The sequence below is a fragment of the Panicum hallii genome, chromosome 9 (assembly GCF_002211085.1).
Source record: "Panicum hallii strain FIL2 chromosome 9, PHallii_v3.1, whole genome shotgun sequence".
Classification (NCBI taxonomy): Eukaryota; Viridiplantae; Streptophyta; class Magnoliopsida; order Poales; family Poaceae; genus Panicum; species Panicum hallii.
The window spans coordinates 70,502,964-70,521,366 of record NC_038050.1 but is presented as its reverse complement, the minus strand read 5'-3'; the positions used below and the strand labels follow the sequence as shown (position 1 = coordinate 70,521,366).

The 18,403-nt window shown below is 48.0% G+C and overlaps 2 protein-coding genes and 1 pseudogene across 6 annotated transcripts; all 3 read right to left on the bottom strand.

Annotated features, from left to right (window-relative positions):
• Positions 1–337: 337 nt before the first annotated feature.
• LOC112875793 lies at positions 338–2,675 on the bottom strand (annotated as a pseudogene).
• A 1,826-nt stretch (positions 2,676–4,501) lies between these two features.
• LOC112878277 (protein PAM68, chloroplastic) lies at positions 4,502–5,802 on the bottom strand. The gene has a single exon (XM_025942723.1). The coding sequence runs from the start codon at positions 5,715–5,717 to the stop codon at positions 5,088–5,090; it is 630 nt and encodes a 209-aa protein (XP_025798508.1). The 5' UTR covers positions 5,718–5,802; the 3' UTR covers positions 4,502–5,087.
• Positions 5,803–6,590: 788 nt separating this feature from the next.
• On the bottom strand, positions 6,591–16,009 carry LOC112873810. 5 transcript variants are annotated; one of them, XM_025936871.1, is made up of 14 exons: positions 13,547–16,009; positions 13,323–13,451; positions 13,042–13,230; positions 12,888–12,955; positions 11,492–12,069; positions 11,174–11,398; positions 10,437–10,535; positions 9,741–9,856; positions 9,456–9,665; positions 9,065–9,337; positions 8,803–8,950; positions 8,362–8,495; positions 7,480–7,560; positions 6,591–7,389 (listed from the first exon to the last, which is right to left on the bottom strand). In XM_025936871.1, exons 1-14 carry the CDS (start codon positions 15,983–15,985, stop codon positions 7,303–7,305), a joined length of 4,776 nt encoding a protein of 1,591 aa, XP_025792656.1. In that variant the 5' UTR covers positions 15,986–16,009; the 3' UTR covers positions 6,591–7,302. The 5 variants fall into 5 exon arrangements, with proteins under 5 accessions (XP_025792656.1, XP_025792658.1, XP_025792659.1 ...); XM_025936873.1 differs by having other exon boundaries at positions 10,437–10,511; positions 13,547–15,985; XM_025936874.1 differs by having other exon boundaries at positions 10,437–10,508; positions 13,547–15,985.
• Positions 16,010–18,403: the final 2,394 nt, after the last annotated feature.

Here is an 18,403-nt window from a genome sequence, read left to right as displayed (position 1 = left end):
TTGGATGATGACCAACAAAGCATTGGCAACCTTCTCTCTCAATGTAGGTGTGGGTCAATATGTCAGAGGAATGAGTCTGTGACAGGTGGGTCAAAATGTAACAAGCCATGCTTGTGGCACAGAACCAAACAACAGTCGCGTATAAACTGTGACACTGCGATGTTTGTCATTAAACTAAGCTAAACACGCCCTATATAGCACTCTAGCTAATCAATGGAGTGTGTGTGTGTGTGTGTGTGTGTCTGAAGGAAGCAGCGAAGATACGAATAGAGGCTGGCCTATAAATCATGTACGCATATCGGTTACATGCACATGCACTACGTGTATTGGAATTGACTGGAATAAAAATTCTTTTTTTTTTCTTTCTAAAAACAGATACAGCAGTGAGTTGTATCAAGGGAAGGAGATGGAGATGGGGCTCCTGACGGTGTACGAGTCCGACACCCACCGGAGCGCGCCTTGCACCAACTTGGCACCATTCCGCCTCGCCCACACGACCACCTCGAACCTCTGCTCCTGGTTTTCCTGGGAGAACTCCAGCTCGCGTGGAACTACGTCGACGGTCACATCGCCGTCGAACATGTCGACGGCCGCGTAGTACACCGACGGCACCTCCCCGACGTTCCTCACCGTGCGCTCTACAGTCACCGGCGTGCTCCAGTTCCTCGCGTGCTCCAACGCGAGCGAGATCGACGGATAATTCAGCATGCTTCCCGGGATCATCGGGACGGCCGAGCAGTCGACGGGCCTTCGCGCGATCACCGAGACGTTCTGACTGTTGTAGAGGCCGCAGAGGAAGCCGACGTAGTCGCTGGCCGCGATGTCGTAGACCAGGCCAGGGTCCGCGGCCTTCTCCGGGTTGACGTGGCCGGCGCCGGTGGCGAACAGGTCGGCCGGCTCGCGCTGCTCGTCGAGGATGGGGTAGCCGGCACGGTCGGTGACGTCGGCGGTGGTCATGATCGCCGCCGGAGACCAATCGGGGTGCTTGATCTTGATGAACGCCGCGATGCCGCTGAGATGGGGCGCCGACATGGACGTGCCGGATCCGACGTTGAAGGTCGGTCCCGGGAGGGGAGGAGACCCCGTCGGCGGACCCACCTGGAACGGCCACGCGGCGAGCACGTTCACGCCGGGGCCCGTGATGTCAGGCTTCAGGATGCCGGGGTTCTGGAGGCTAGGCCCGCGAGAGGAGAAGAAGGCGATCGAAGGAGCCGGCGACGTGCCGAGTATGGTTCCGCCGAAGAGGATCTGCGCCGTGGGGTTCGCCGTGGAACTGACGTAGGAAATGATGATGGCGGCGGCGGCGGCGTAGTCGCCGTGCGACGTCGGGAGGACATGCGCTTCGGCGAGCGTGCTGTAGCCTTGGACAAATGTGTTCAGCAAGACCATGCCGGCGCCGCCGGCACTCCGGACCACCGCGCCTTTCAAGATCCTCGAGATGTTGTGTCCCGGCCCGCTCCCTCGCAGAGCACTATCTTGCCGCCGACGTCCAAGCCGTCCAGCGAGCCGTTGCCGCACAACTCGGCGTACGGCTTCCCGCTAGCGCCAGCGTAGACCAACGGGTAGAAGGTGGAGGTCGAGACTTGTGGCTGGTAGACCGACTCGCCGTCGAGGAGGACGCCATTCCCCAAGCGGACCGTCGAGCGAATCGAGCGGTCCATTGTGCTCGCGGCGACGGTGAGCATCCACGGCGCCTCGTTCGTCACGGAGCTGATGTTCGGGCCATAGTTGCCAGCCGACGTGGTGACGAAGATGCCCTTCTCGACGGCGCCGAACGTCCCCATGGCGATGGTGTCACGGTAGAACGGCTTCGACGGCCCACCGATAGACATGGAGATGAAGTCGCAGCCGTCACCCACGGCGGCGTCGACGCCGGCGAGGATGTCGGAACTGAGGCAGTTCGTCTCGTTGCACACCTTGTACATGGCGACGTGCGCGCAGGGCGCCATCCCGGCGGCGACACCCGCGGCCTGGCCAAGGACCTGTGCGCCTGGCACGACGGCCCCCGCGGCCGTGCTCGCGGTGTGCGTTCCGTGCCCGGCGTCGTCGATCGGCAGCACCCGCAAGTCGTTGGACATGAAGGAGCGGGCGCCGATGAGCTTGTTGTTGCACACGGCGCCACCGGTGAAGTCGCAGCGCCCCTTCCACCTGGGCGGCGGCGGCGGCATGCCGTCGTCGCCGAAGGAGGGGTGGGTCGGGAAGACGCCGGTGTCGAGCATGCAGACGATGACCCCGGCGCCGCGCTCGGAGCCGCGGTTGCCGATCTGGGCCTGGTGGGCGTCCAGCCCGAGGAAGAGGGGCGTGTGCGTCGTGTACAGCTCGTACGTCTCGTCCGGGACCGCTGCCACGAAGCCGGGCGCCGCGGACAGCGCGTGGAGCTCCTCCCGCGTCAGCCGGGCCGCGAAGCCGCTGGCGACGTGGCGGTACTCGTGGACGAGCCGGCCGTCCTCGGGCAGGAACGACCTGTACCAGGCGTCCCTGTCGTCGGCGGAAGCGAGCACCTGGCCCTCCGGAGGCTGCACGTGGACGATGAACGTGGAGAGCTCACCGCCGGCGACCTCGGCCAAGGCAGCGAGGAGAAGGAATGGGGCAAGGGAGAGCACCGAGAGCTCGGAGCTTCCCATTGCTGCTTCGCTGACCGCCTGACCATGCTGTGGTGTGACGATCGAAGCATCGACTTCATATAGCTGAGTCGGATTGCCCAAAAATTCTGTCCTAGTGTCAGATTGCAGCTGCTTGGACTAGTCTACTATAACGACGTCTCCAATGATCAGATAGCTTGCTAGCATGGTTGTCTATGTCCCTAATAGGGTCCAGTTATAATTAATATGGTCCACATGTAAATGTAATATGGTAGATAAATACTACAAAATGGGAAAAATGCGAGCTTTTGAGCTATGCCGTAGCTGGGAGGCAGAGGCTGTTGCCGCTGTGAGAACGCCGCCGCAGCAGACCGGTGTCGGCCCAAAGTCTCCGGCGGGGGGCTCACGTCGGCGACGACCGACGACTTGCAAACTGAATTATCAGCCTGCGCATGAGGCCAACAGGTAAAACAGCTGCGGTCTGCTTCTACCACATGCCCTGCGACCTTATCCACAATCCCTTCCGCATCGACACCTTCGTCTTCTTCCACCATTTCCCTTTCGCGTCGCCCTCGTTCGTGAGGAGAGCGAGGCCGGGGTAGGAGAGTGGCGCCTTCCTCGGCGGCCACCGACAGGCGAACTCTGGTGTGAGGCGGTCAGGTCGCCTTTTGTCCGCACCCGCTCCTCAGCAAACGCCAATGGATGCCATCACCGTTCGTTCGCCGGAGAAGTCGTGCCGCCAATGCCGCAGGATGACCAGCGCCATGGCCGGGCGAGGTCGACGCCATCACAAATTTTTCCCTTTTTTGGCCGATTTATGTGAAACTGTTTCGTTACAGAATTGTCACAAAACACGAACAACATCAGTCCACATGTCGCCGGATCATCGTCCTCGAGCAGGAGCATCCGTCCTGGCTCGCGTGCACTAATAAGCAGTCACTTTAGTGTTAGTTTGATCTCAATCCGGATCGGTCCAACGACCGATCCGGAATCGGTTACGCGCCCCGATCGGGGGCGCACCGCCAACCTAATGGCGAGTGGGCCTCCGTCGTGCAGCGCCACAATAAAAGGAAGGGTGGGGGCCGGGGCACGGACGACGAAGTTCATCGCGCTTGCCTACAACCCCACCTAAAACCCTAGCACAACCCGATCCAAGTGCGGCGTTGAAGTGACGGGAAGCGCCGCCGCCGCCTCTGCGTCGACGCCATCTTCTCTGCATCATCATCGCCGACACTGCTCGACCTCACCGCCGCTCGTGCGCCCTCGTCCACGACTCCGATCGGCTTCCTCCTCGACGTCATGGCCAACAACGGCGAAGCCGGGGCTTCAACCGGTGGTGCGGACCCTTTTTCTATCCCCCTCTCTCTCTCTGTTTCTATCTAGATAAGCCAACATTGTTATCTTATTGGGTATTACCGAGCTAATTACGATTAGTAGATCCAAAGGTTTCCATCATTTAGAACACTCTTTGGCCTCCGAACATGGGAATTGGAAACGTTCGGCAATCTTTGTTTTTTGTTTGGTATAGGTGCAGGCTAGCAGGCTGTTTGACTGGCATTTCGCCATGCCTGCTCCCTTCGAAACTCCGAGAATTGATGTCATTTTATACTCGTGCACATGGACTAATGCTGGAGATGGACTTGTTGTTTGTTGCCCGTAATCCTTACGACTACAGGACAGAGGAGACAGTCAAAGAGATCGATGTCACTAGCTCGTTAGACTACCAATAAGATACGAGCAGCACAAAAGCAAAGGCAATAAGATACGAGTACAATAAGGAAAAGGAAAGGGGTAGGAGAAGACGAATTGAATCGTGCACGACGTTTGAACACTGTTATTTAAACAAACGTTTGGACGAATTTTAACAGGCTCACCGGCTGCCTGAGACTCCAATCAGATGAAACCACACGGTGCCAATGTATCGGAAATCTTTGTGTTTGAAGTTATTTGCAATGGACGTGGAGAAGAGTGAACGAAGATATACTAGAATTGATACAAAAAAAATATCAAGTGATCCCCAATTGCAGCAACGCCAAAAAACAGAGTTTGCTACAGGCTATACTACTGATGGGTAATGGATAAGAGTCTCTTACTAAGAGAGCACGGCATTATTGGACTCCCGCAGAAGGAAGGAACAACGCCGAGCTGAGCCATGGCTGCGTGCACGCACGGCGCTGTCTCCGCACGACGACGGCGCGGTGCATGGTGGTCGATTGGCACAACAGTTGCACAGATGAACAGTCTCCCAGCCTAGTTTGCAATTCCAAGTTCCAAGAATCCATTGAAGTTGAGCACTAATTTCATCTTGGCAACAGGCGTGAACTGGTCACTTGTAGCATGATCGATGCAATGAGATGCTATCAGACCACTTGTAGCCTGAAAAGATCAACGCAAGAACACTCTACATCTACCGCAAGGTACTCTGCAAGAATGGCCATGACAAGTACTGTAGAAAATGTAGGAACGATAAGAGGGTGGATTACTGGCCTTGATTAGCTAGCTATCCTATCCCCGGCGAGGAGGCGAGCGCCCCCGGAGCGAGTCCCAGAAGACGGGCCAGTTGCGGCGGGCCTCGGTCCAGCCGAGCAGGGAGCCCTCCCTGGCGGGGTCCCAGCTCGCGGACACGATGCCGTAGCTGACCCCCAGCAGCGCGGCGCCGAAGAAGACGAAGGACACGCCGAAGGGGATCCACGTCGGCACGTCCACCTTCTGCACCGCCTTGAGGTAGTAGAACACCGGGAAGAAGCCCACGCCCAGCGCCAGCGGCAAGCCCACCGACACCCCCACGCGCCGCATCATCCGGTTCGTCACCACCTCCGGGATCGTCGCGTCGCGCTCGTCGTCGTCCTCCTCCTCCTCCTCATCGCCGTCGTCGGCTTCATCCTTCTGCCGCTGCTGCTGCTTCCTGTTGCGGCGCCGCCGGCTCTTCCCCGGCCGGCCGAGGGTGATAATTTTGGGCTCCGCGGCGCCGCCGGCGTCCTCGTCGCTCCGGTAGTTCTTGTTCCTGCGGGCTTGAAGCGGCCAAGCGCGGCGCCTCGGCGTGGCGGAGTGGGAGCGGCGCCCGAAGATGATGGGCGCGGAGCCGCAGGAGAAGAGGGCGGCGTGGGCGCGCGGAGGGGAGAGCGGCAGCTCCATGGCGAGAGCCCCGTTTCGAGCTAAAATCACTAGCTGCAGCAACGGGGCATCTTATCTCTAACAGGCGAATGGGACAGGCTCCAGGCGGCAGGCGCGTCAGTGGCCTCGATTCCTCAACGAACGAGAAGCGCTCCGTTCGGTTCAGGCTTTTCCAAACGCAAGTTATGTTCAGAATTTCTTTTTTGAGACCTAGTATGTTCAAAATTTCTTGTCAAACGCGGAAATGGGATTCCGAAGACCTCTAGTAGCTACTTGGACAAGGGATTTTCTGAAGAAGGCGAGTCAAGCGTAAATCCTTTTGGAACTTGTGTCAGACAAGCTGCTTGTAAGATTAATCCCAATACAAATTTTATGGAGATTTCATACGCATTAAATACAGTGACACATGAGCATTTACGATAGACATAGTAAGGTAAGTATGAAGAAAGAGAGAGAAGTTTCATCAGGATGAAACTGCCTTGTTATAACTTGCATAGGAAGCTATAGAATTTTATTTCATGCAACTGCATCTGATCACATAGCTCATAATTAAATGCTATGGCTAGTCTATGAAATCGTGAAATAAAATTTCACATTAGGAGATTTTATTTCATTCGCGAACTCAAATGTACAATCTCATTTAAAATCGTGAAATAAAATTTTACATTGGGAGACTTTGTTTTATTCACAAACTTAAATGTACTTAGATATCAAATATACTTAGATAATATGACACTATGAAATCGTGCAATGAAAGCCTACACGGGAAATTGCCTAAGGCTCTTTTGTTTGTGTAAAGTTATCAAAACGAGCGGAACTATACAGTACGAGATATCAAATGGCCTCAGGACCTGCTGTCACATTCCAATTGGAGGATGGCAGGGAGAACGGAGAAAATGAACAGCAGCAGCAGCATTTTTTGGTTGCTGCTGTCAGTCAGTCAAAGAGGCACCAACAGTAGTGATAAGGATTCTGTTATTCATTGCCTATAACCATATCACATAATCTCATCGAGTCATTCTATGTAGACTCATGCTTTACAGATTTCTCAGAACAACATACCTTCCCGGAGTTAGTACCATATCCCAAGTGGTGTTGCTATTCCAAACAGTTCTCGATGAATGAATACAGCTCACACCACATCTTCCCTTCCATTTCCTCCCATTAGAAACCTTACGACAGCAAAACAAACGCTCCTATACCAGACTCCGCATTGTAAGCACAAAATTCTATACATAGTTGGTGCATAATGAAGAGCTTTAGACAGATTCAGCTAGACTTGTTCGATGGCAGTGCGAGTGCCCCACACCCACTTGATCGGCGGTGAAATCTTATTGGTAGATGAAGGGTCAGAGGCTCATAAACTATACCCAAGATTAAGGGAAAATAAGACAATGGATAATCAGCTCTCTTTCTGCCCTAGTATGCTCAGATGACTGCTTATTAAGGGCTCAACTTACGGAACAATGCAACTGTTGAATACTGCTCTATCCCTCCCACTCAAAACTAATTTGCTATTCTATTTCTAATCTTCACGACCACAGGGAAAAACCTATATATCTGAGTGCATGTTAACCATGACAGCACTCCTGAAGCTGAAGCATAACTAACTTGCAGCCTCAAAGAAAAGCACTTGTGGTTGCAAATGACCCTTTTCACACATCACAACCACATCATCCCAACTACCAATAACCTGCACAAACAGCATACAACCAAAACAAGGTCATACTAAGCAAGAGTAGGTAAAGCAGATGAGGATGCTGAATTTAGGCTATCTGGTTACCTTAACTGTCTGGTCATCATACATGACCCACCGTCCATCCTTGAAAGCAAAACAATGATAATGCTGGCCATAGTAACATACCTGCAGGTGTCAGGAGCAATAAGATATACATCTGATACTGTTTGGATCGACAGATTTCTTAACACCAGATTTCGGTAAGAGATTAGGTACTACAGTGAAAACCTATGCTATTTACTTTTAAAATACTAACACCCTCAATGTAAATCCATAATTTGGAGAAAACAAAACAAATTTGTATTTATTTGATTATCGCCCACTATAGAGCAACATTAGAAATATAATATGAAAAAAAACTACAAATCAGAAACGAAATCAAAATTTACACCAACCGTTTTTGAAACTTGGATTGCTATGTTACTGCAGCAGTTGGCAACCAGAAGTTATAAACATGTCATCACGATTACATGAAAGGTAATAGTAGTACAGCCACTTTGATGTTATGGGTTTTAGAACAACTGGACGCAATTTGCTACTGCACCTGCATCTAACTGCTATGCATAATATGCTGCTGTTGACAATCACATTATAGTCCAGTTGTCGTTTTTCACCTTAAATATATATTCAACCGACTAATATCCTATTCCTATCAGCTCACAGTTCAAAAAACAAACAAAAAGTTGCCCAAGCGGGTGATATCATCCTATTTTCTGAAGCTGGAGTTATTTTGGTAGTTCCCCCATCTCCCAGCATAACAAAAGGCTTGCAGAAGAAAAAGTGCATACTTTTGCTGCTATAAAAATAATGCTAAATATGCATAGCAGAAGAATATAAATTACAAGTTCAAGAAAACAGCTATCAACAATACCATCCATATATTCAAAAAATGGGATAGAACAAAATAAAGGGTCTTCATGGCCATACCACTGACACTAGAGTGTGTTTGCTTCCTTGATCTAGACCACGGTAGAATATGCTAATGTCTATCTCAGTTGAAATACCAGCCAAAGTTGCAGATATGTCATCCACACTCTCTTTGCTGTTCTGCCATCCGAAAACTAAAATGAAAGTTCAAAAAGTAATTAGAGAGGCATGTCAATAAATGATCTCACCAAACATAGAGCATAAAGTGTTCAAGTGCTGTAACATGCCAGAAGCAGGCAGGATTGCAGTTGTGCATTTAAGGATGGTCAACTAAGAGAATACAGCAATCTATCCTACTACATGATTATGGCAATAACAAAAGATAAAATAATCCTAAGAGAATAGTGTGAGATCAAATATTTGTCAAACTGCTTGACTGGACATGGAACTCCATGGGATAAAATAATTGCAGCCTGAAACATCCTAGAACAAAATGCTTACCAACTGTAAAAACATGCGGGCAACTAGAAAGAATATGGTGTATATGATTTGGTTTTCCGCAGCCGCCAACATCTTGATCACAAGCTAGTTGGTCATTCATTACTACAACCTTCAAAAGTTCATCAAATGAATAATCTGGACACATTATCTGAAGAAGAAAGAATAGTTAGGAATCAGTAACTATCCTGATCACAAATATATAAACCATAGATTACCCTTTAGATAGGAAAAAAAGAGGGCACATATGATAAATTCAACTAACCTTTGCAGTTCGGAGTGAACTAGCATTTATATTGTGGAAAAATGAAGTATATTTGAGGCGTCTAGACTCCAATTTACAATTGTGACAGTTCATCCTTTCATATACGTCCATTCCAAAAAGACAATGTGCTATGCAAGAAATATTTGCACAATCCCATGATCCAATCGAATTCTTCTCATGAGATTTACCATGGCAGACAGTACGAGAAGTGTACGACTTATGCAAACACTCAAAGATTACCCCCAACACCTCAGATGCATCGTTCATTTGCCCCTGTTGATCATAAACTGATTAGGGTCAACGAACATGGAGATCGCAAGAATATAGATGATTAAATGCTGAATGAACGTGTGAAAAGCCCTTAAACTATCACGGGAGAACGCCAATTTACCTCCTGAAAGAATTTGCTGTTCGGGTAGGATTTGCTCAAAGCGATTCTCAAAGAAGTAGGAGCAACAGCTTCTCCTTGACCCTTGGAAGCTTTGCTCAAGTCAATGAAGATATCATATAATGCGCAGACAGCACAAGGATCTTCAACATGCTTGTGCAGTGATGATGTTTTAAGGAACTCGTATCGAAATCGCCTTATATGCCATAATGACTGCATAAAGAACATTACTGGTCAACAAGCATGGTTACTTGATCCTTGGGAAAGGCACAAACAATTTATCCTTACCTGAATAATCACATTCAAGAAACAATTGTATTCACCAGCAGCATTTTTAAGGCCAGCCCCATAAACTTCTGTCCCATTTGAAGTGCTTATTGTGCCAACAGAATAGGTATCATAACCTTAAACGATAGAACATAAGTCAGAAATGGAGATTGCAGAAGACAAAATTACCACCATTAACATATGATACTAGAACAATCATCGCAACACCACATCATCATTCCTATATAATGATCACTTGGCATAAGAAAATAGTTATTTATATCCCTCTGCATCCTCAACTAGTATATCATCTCGAACTCAAAGTACATGCTGTTGGTGAAGTGACACACAACAATAAAATGCATAAAAATATTCTTCCAAGAACTAATCAAGCTTAGATCCTAATGTCGGCAACCTGAGGTAAAAATATAAATACTGTTTAATAGTATTATAATCGCCAAATTATTCTTCAAACGGGGCAACAGGACATTGGAATGGAAACACTCAGCAATAGTAACTTACTAGACCAGCATGCATTTAACAAGAGGAGAGCATGTTTCATGCGGAACTATAAAAGAAGATTATTTGCAGACCATATACAGCACAAAAAGAGAACCATTTATGATGTTACAGAGGTGTTGAATACAAATGTTCATGCGAGCCTGAGATATGAGCACAATCATTGAGAATGGAAGCAGCCATAAAAAGAAAGGGTACCAAGGCTTTGGCGCACAGCTTCATCGAGGTCTTCTTGAAACCTTTTATCAAAATCATCCTCAATGCAGACATCTGCTGATGGAATTGCACCATTGCCAACTGGATGAGAACACAGAAGTTCGGATCATAACGAAATAAAAACATATACAGCATTAATTCCATTTCTTGGTGATTTACAAGACATGATGTCAAGGAATCAAGAAGTAAAGAACTATTGGAACCAATATGCAAAAATTGCCATAGTAAACAAGATACCTACAGGTTGCCTTGGTCAACTAGCACGAATGCTTATAAAGCAAGTACACGAATACTACAGAACTAAAGCAAAAAATACAAGAATAACTGGTGCTTTGATGGCATTCCAAGATGTGTTAAACTTATTTGCTATCAAACTGAATGAATTCTATTATTCATTGGACATGTTTGTATCATACGAAACCCAAAAATACCCCTTTTTAACCCAAAAAAAGGCAAGTAGCCAGAAGGAAACAAAGCCAGAATAATGTTGTGCCAGAAGGAAACAAACCCAAAAAAAAGGCAAGTAGCGAGAAGGAAACAGCTTAGAAGGAACCACAGCATATTATTACTATACAGGCAACTATATGCTAATTTAGTGTGTCAAGCTTAGCAGATTCTATTTGAAGCTTCAAGTACTGTATCAAGTACTGAAAAAATTATAGTGCAAATCATTTTATACGGATAGAGTGATAGACTTGTGGGTATACAAAAATAGCTACCTTTCTCAAAATTTGGCTCCTCTGTTCCTGCAGAGTGTCCTTTATTAACAAATTGTCGATCAGCTGAAGGCAACACATGCAGCTGATTCCGCTTTCCATCATGATAACTGTGATTTGCATAGGGTGGTGTTTTACCAGCGCTGCTCCATCTAGAAATTGTCATACCAAATTGGGGATCAGATGTTCTACCATCATCATTATCAGCATAAATAGCACCAGGCACACCTGCAACAATACACAGATATTAAATGTTAAAATTGTAAATGCCAATGATAGTGAAAGATCTTAACTTGTACAAGGCATAGCACCATAACCAACAACCTTGGGCGTACTTCTTTTGTGCTTCGCTAGTACTTTTCCTGGACTTTTGGATGCTAGGGTTACCCTGAGGTTTTATATGTTGTGCATTTTTCCAAGTCCCATTCATTCTCAATGTTAACTTAGAAACACTCGTATCACTGCTGGTTAATGCATGCGCTCCAGATGTATCCAATCCATTATGTTTTTCCCTGAAATTGTTCTCAGTGTAGTTAGAGTGTTCACGCAATGGAACTTCAGAATAGCGAAAGTCGCCAAACTTTATGCCTTCAAGATAACCAAGCGAAGAGTTAGTGGATGCACTTTCATGGTTATCTTGGCCCCTGTTTAAATTCCCAGTGCTTGAAAGACAAGCTGTCCCAACAACAGAAGATGCATATGTACTTCTAAATTGTTCTGCAAGATGCTTCTGTTTTGTTTCCTCCTCTATCCTTCGTTGATATTCCAGAGTCTCTTCCAGCTTTCTTTCCTCTGCTTCAAGTTGTACTCTATGCCTAAGTTCTTCCTCTTGTTCATTAAAGTAATCATCACTTGTTGAGAGTTTGCAGTCCAAATCATCACAATCAGCAACAAGTTGACTGCAAAATATTAGCATGTTCAAAACAAAGAAAAGAGCATACAACCACTTTCCAAAATAATAGGTCAATGAAAGGATTGTTCCATTGCAGCTTATTTTTAATCATGCTGCACGATCTAAAGAACTTAGGCACTGGCGACTGATGAAACAAACTTGCCAAAAAGAATGTTACACTGATGTTTTACTATTCATTTAATGCAACAAAATGGAAATATTCGCTTCTCCAAGGCTGGCATTTATAACCACACTAACCAATTAATTGCCCTCAGATGTTAAGTGGAATGTATGGTTTTAAAACAATACTTGCATAATAACATGCAGTACCATCACTGTTCTCAACATTATTCGGCGAACCTATCAAGCAACATGGCTAACTCAAATGGAAGCAAAATTACTGGTTAAGGTTAACATGGTTCAGCAAGTATATAAAAAAAAGCATGCAATGTCAATTGGCTCCTTCCTACTGTGGCCAGATATACATGCCATGATATATCATATATGCTGGAAAAGAAATAAAACATTGCATCAAACAAAGTAAGATTGTGATCAAGCGACCAAACATCTTTCCCTCAAGTAAATTCTATTGACAAAATCCAACTTTGTAACAATCATATGCTGACCAGGATGCAAGCTAGTAGTACTGGTTAAAAACAGATACCCAAATAAGGAAAGCTAGAATTCCAAAACACTTCCCTGAGGAAACATGTCAGTGCACCGTGTGCCCAATTAAGGAGAAACTTGAATAGATGTGCCCCTCAGAAAGAGATATTCTATGGCAATCAAATTCATGAGAACATAGGTACTATAAGAATCACTTACAACTTCTCTCTTGTTTCCTCATCAGCACTGTCTTCCCGAACAAGATACTGGTCACTCCAGCTTGAATCCTAGGGATGAATCAGGAGAATTATAGCAAGAAAAGAAATTTCCTTGTTGTAAATGAAAAGCCTACTGCACTCAAAATCAAAACCACCTTGAGGTCCTTAGATCTCCGAGAATCCTTCAACTTCTTCTTATCCTTTGATTTCTCATGGTATTGTTTCATGTCACCCCCTTTGCTAGCATTTTTCTTAGCATCCAAGGCAAGTTCAGCAAGGAAGGCTTCCCTTGCAGCATCTGATCTCTCTTTGGCATCCTTGTCCACCAGCTCTTCCAAATGGGTCTGTATTGCATACCACAGCCACAACTAAGCAATGAAGAACCAAAAACATAAGGCGCTGACTAAAAACAGAGTTTGAGATGCTGCATACGAACTTGCAAGAATGTTTTGATGAGAGGTACGAGAATCATTCGATAATCAAGAGAAGAAGCATGTCCAAGCTTATGCTCCAGTTGATGCATCACAGCTACATTTCGCATAATCTTAGCATCTATCTTGCCAAGCTGCAAGCCAAAAAAAAAAAGTTAGAAAACATATATTGCAGATGCATCTTGAAGATTTTATGTAACTCCAGCAGTTAAAATCCACAAGAACTGACCTCCATAGTATTTTGTTCCTTCATCTTTGAAAAAATCATCTGTACCACAGAATCATTTGAATTTGAATGCATCAAATCATGCATACTCCAATTGTCTAACCCATCGAAGTCACAAAGGCGTGGGGCCATGCCAGAAAGGGCCTCATCATAACCGAAGTGAGATGTGTGAACTTCCTTCAAAATAGCTGAGACTGCATCCAACTCAGATCTGCTATTGTTAGTCAGTTCCTCAGCATTGCGCTCCAACAACACCCCCTGCCGCTTCCTGAGGAGCTCCTCATACCCATTGAACTGACCCGTTTTAATCCTTTGTGCTTGCTCTCCAGTAAAGATGCTCTCTACAGAAATCAAAGCCTCCTCATTTCTCAGCTGTTCAAGCTTCCGTTCACATAAGTTCTGCAAGCTGTTGAACTCCCTCTCAAGTGCCCGGAGAAGGTCGATTCCCTGATTTGATCTTTCCTCAAGCATACGATTCCAACACAATAGCTGCTCTCCAATTGAAGATCCAGTGTACAACCATGAAAGCAGTGCATCAGTATCAACATTCTCGCAGTCAAACTTTCCACCAAAACTCTCTCCATCAATGATCAGTTCTGATGAATCAGAATTAAGTGTAACCTTCTCCAGTACATTGTGATTTTTGGGGAAAGTATCCCCATCACCTAGGCCTTCAGCCTTCTCTAAGTGCCTATTGAGTCCAGAGGACTGCATCAGGTCCTGCAAGAATTTTACTACCTTCCTCAGTGATGATGCCTCTAAAAGGCAAATGCAAAGTGGTGAGTCATCCAACGGGTGATTAAGCAACTCTGACCCAGACAGCAACCCACTGAGTTCCTCTATAGCAAATTGTATCACCTTGTTCAGATTGCTCACTGAAAGATTCTTGTTCTTCACAAGGATTTGGAACAATGAATGGATCCTCTCTAAAATATTTGCCCTTTCACCATCATCCGGGAGTGGACACTTACGGTCACCTTCCCTCATCACCACTCCAAAACCATCACACTCCTCGTTATGTGGCGAGACTGATGATTCTGACGTGTCCGATTTGTCTTTGTTACTCCAATTGTCCGATGACATGGAATCCTTGTCCCTATCCAGGCCAAGATTGTCGGCTTGCTCTTCCTCGAACAGTTTCAATGCTGCAGTAGCGTCCAATGGCCTCCAGTTCCAACCAATGAGCATTGCTGCCCAGTCAGCATCGATCTCCTGCGGCACCATATCCTGCTGCTCAGGTGAGAGTATGCCAACATGCTCCCGCAGCACATGCAACCGGTGTGACTCTGCATCTGCAAAGTGCTCCCGGCAACTGCCACATACCCAGAACTCCCACTTACCACTCTTGGCGGCAAACCCTAGCACCTCATTAAGCACATCAGATGCCACATTGGCAGCGTCTTTCTCCTTATGCATTGCGGCAGCATAGTGTGACTTGAGCTCAGAAATGCTAGTGTTTAAAAATGCAAGCCTTTGCTCCACTGGTATTGCACCCCAGTAGGAACGCACCTGGTCCATCCGATCAGAAGCAGATGAAATCGTGGCTTTCCTAGAGCCACCTCTTCTACGGTGTCCACCCACCGATGACTGAGATGATGAGGAGGGGGCCTCATCTCCCTGCGACTGAGAAGAAGTGGGGGTGGCAGCCACAACACCATTGCTCTGCTGCTTCTGCTGCTGCAGCAACCTCATTGCAGCCAGCCGTACCTCGATCTCCTGGCGGCGCTCCTCGGGGGTCTTGGTGGCCTTCTTGATCTCGTTTGGACGGCGCGGGGAGGGCATCGAGGGGACAAGGCGGCCCTCCATGGGTTCCTCAGCAAGACGGCGCACTGGGATGAGGCGAAGCTTGTCGTCCCCCGCGCCGCCCAGGGTTTTGACCCAGGTTGAGATGGAGGCGAGGTTGGCCTTCTGGATCAGGTTGCGGAGCTCGGACTGGACCTGGTCGACGTCGGGGCCGGGCAGCCTGAGGGAGTGGGGCGCGGGGTCGGAGGGGGCCTCGATGCTGAGCCCGCGCTCGCACTCGGAGACGACGTCCTCGTAGCCGCGGGCGTCGGTGGCGGCGTCGAAGAGCAGCATGGCGTGGAAGTGGGCCAGCTCGACGGAGTCCGGCGCGAGCTCGACGGCGCGCTGGGCCGCCTGGAGCGCGGCCTGCTGGTGGCGCGCGCGGGCGGCGGGGTCGTCGAGGACGGAGGCGGCGCGGGCGTGCACGGTGCCGTGCGCGCGGAGGAGGAGCGGCGAGGAGCCCTCCCCGTGGCGGGCGACGGCGTCCTTCATGAGGCGCAGCGCCCGCGCGTGGCTCCCGCGCTGCAGGCACGCGAGCGCCTTCTCGACCTCGGCGCGCACGGCGGCGTCGCCCCCGCCGCCCCCCGCCGCCGGCCGGCGGGGGGCGTCGGGCGGGGGCGGAGTAGGGTTTGGTGCGGGGGTTCGCTTCTTTCGGCCCATCGGCGGAGGCGGAATGAGATTTGGGACGAAGCGGCGGATGCCCTATAAAAAAAACGCGGAGCCGCAGCCGGAGCGCAGTGCCCCTCGCCCCCTCCCTCCCTCACTTTCCATTCCTGCCGGTGGGTCCGGGTCTAGGTCTGCCACCTAACCCGAGCGTGCGCCTAGCCGATCCGATGCGGACCGCGGGCTCGAATCGCGAGAGGTGGTGACGGGGACTTCGGCCTCTCTCTCTCTCAAATCCCCTGCTGCGTCGCGTGCGCTTCTTTCGCCGGCGGTTCGTTCAGGCCCCATGGGCCACGTTTCCCTTTTCTCTTGGGCTTTGGTTCCCGGTTCACTATCACCTCACCTGTCGTCACCCATGATGCATTGCCACAAGAGACATTTTGCGAGAGTTTTTTTAAAAAAATAAAAAAATAAATTCGAAAAAGGGAGCCAGATGGGAAAAATTAGAAAAATGGGTACTGAAGTACCCCGATCAAATAAATCGGAGTTTATTATATATTACGGTGCCAGTCGCTGGATCAGTAGCTGGCACAATACATAACACAAGTGGTATATAGTCGTATAACACACTAATGACATTCACAACACCTCATCAAGATGATAACGACGACTAAAGCAGCAATGGTCGTTAACAGGAGGGCATTTATTTGGTCTTTACACTCAGACATACTAACTAGACGCTACGACTTGACCACAACTCCGTATTGAACTCCACAGGCCTGACTTGGGTGCGGACGCGAACTACTCGCAGTCTTCGGGCATGTAATTTGGATTGGCTGCTAAAAACATCAACAATAAAAAAGTGAGTACAAAGTACTCAGTAAGTCCCACCTCGTCAGGGAGGGAGATATATAGAGCAATTAATTAATGCAATGATCAAATAAATATGCTCAAAGGTGAATGAACTCGAAATTATAATGCAAATTATCAGGATATACCCATGCAACAACAATAACTATATATGCAAACAAATCTTATCCAAAAGCATATCTCATCTCCAAGCATCTCACTCTAGGTGATGTCCACACTGTAACCTATCCTATACCGAGGGCACGGCTATTCGAATAGATTTTCAAACTCTGCAGAGCTTGTACACTTTACCCACAAGCCGGAACCACTCAGCACGGCCCGAACATAGGCGACACCCAGCCATGGCCTATCCCGGATAAACCCGTCCAGCACCATCATTATATCCAGACCACTCTCGGTCTCAAATATAAATCAACTCAATCTCAGGACGGTCACCGAAATAGCCAGTGGGATTAGCCTATGCCCTGCCCATACAGGGTCGAGTGGTTGTACCAACAAAGGTTAGGCGAGATGGTACCACAACCACAAATCATTAATCACAAAACTCGCCTACCCAAGTCTATCACCACGATAGCGCTTGAGCGTAAGCCTACACCAACGGTAGTACTTACATAGTCTTGTCCATAAATCATTATCACTTCTCAAACATACACAACTATTTAACCATGCATCCAATAACAAGGAATAATAAATATTAAATGCAGAATGATATCAAGGCATTCAAAATCACAATATGCAAATCAAGGCAGTCAATAAGGTTCACAACGGTAATGCATTCAACTATGCAATGATCACCTATCCAGGCTCTACTATAAGCAATCATTCATAGGATCAATATGATCACAGGGTCAGTGAGACTTGCCTTCGTCCTCGCTAACGTTCCCAACACCCGTCATAGGGTCGTTCTGCTCGACGAGATCTTCCTCGGGTACGGCCTCTTTATCGCATTAAATAATCACACAGACAATCAAGCTCAACACACAATCATCATTATAAAATAGCACTTGAATTTATATGAATTTAGGAAGAAGAATTGGGTGATTCGGAGTTCGGATGGGTGAGATATGAAATTTACAGTGTGGCTGTGTATTAATTTCGGAAATGAAAAACGAGTTCGGAGATCGACGGGAATGGCTACCTTGTTACTGCGAGTTGGAGAAAGCTTAGTGATTCTTGGGAGAGGGTCGATTGGTTTTTCAGTGTTTGGCGAGAGATCGCAAACCAGCGTCGCTGCCTTTTTATAAACGGGATAAGGCAGTTCGGCACAGTGCGAGGAGATAAGGTTGCGCTGCAGCAAGCGTACGATGACGCGTGCCGTGCGCGAACTATTCTCTTTGGTTGAATGCTGCAGGGATAGTTCGAGATAGAGGGTTGGTTACTTGTGCTTCTGCAGCTTGCCATTTCACATCAAGGCATAGTAGTCAACTTTGCTCTTCACATGCATGGGACTCCTGGCGCTTGTGTCTCTACAGCTTGCCATTTCCCATCCATGCATGGTAGTCAACTTGCACCACGCATGCATGTCATGTCTCATTTCTCTCCATTCCTTATCACGTTTCATCTCTCTCTCTCCTGTCTCACTTCTCATCACTCTTTCTTTTCTTT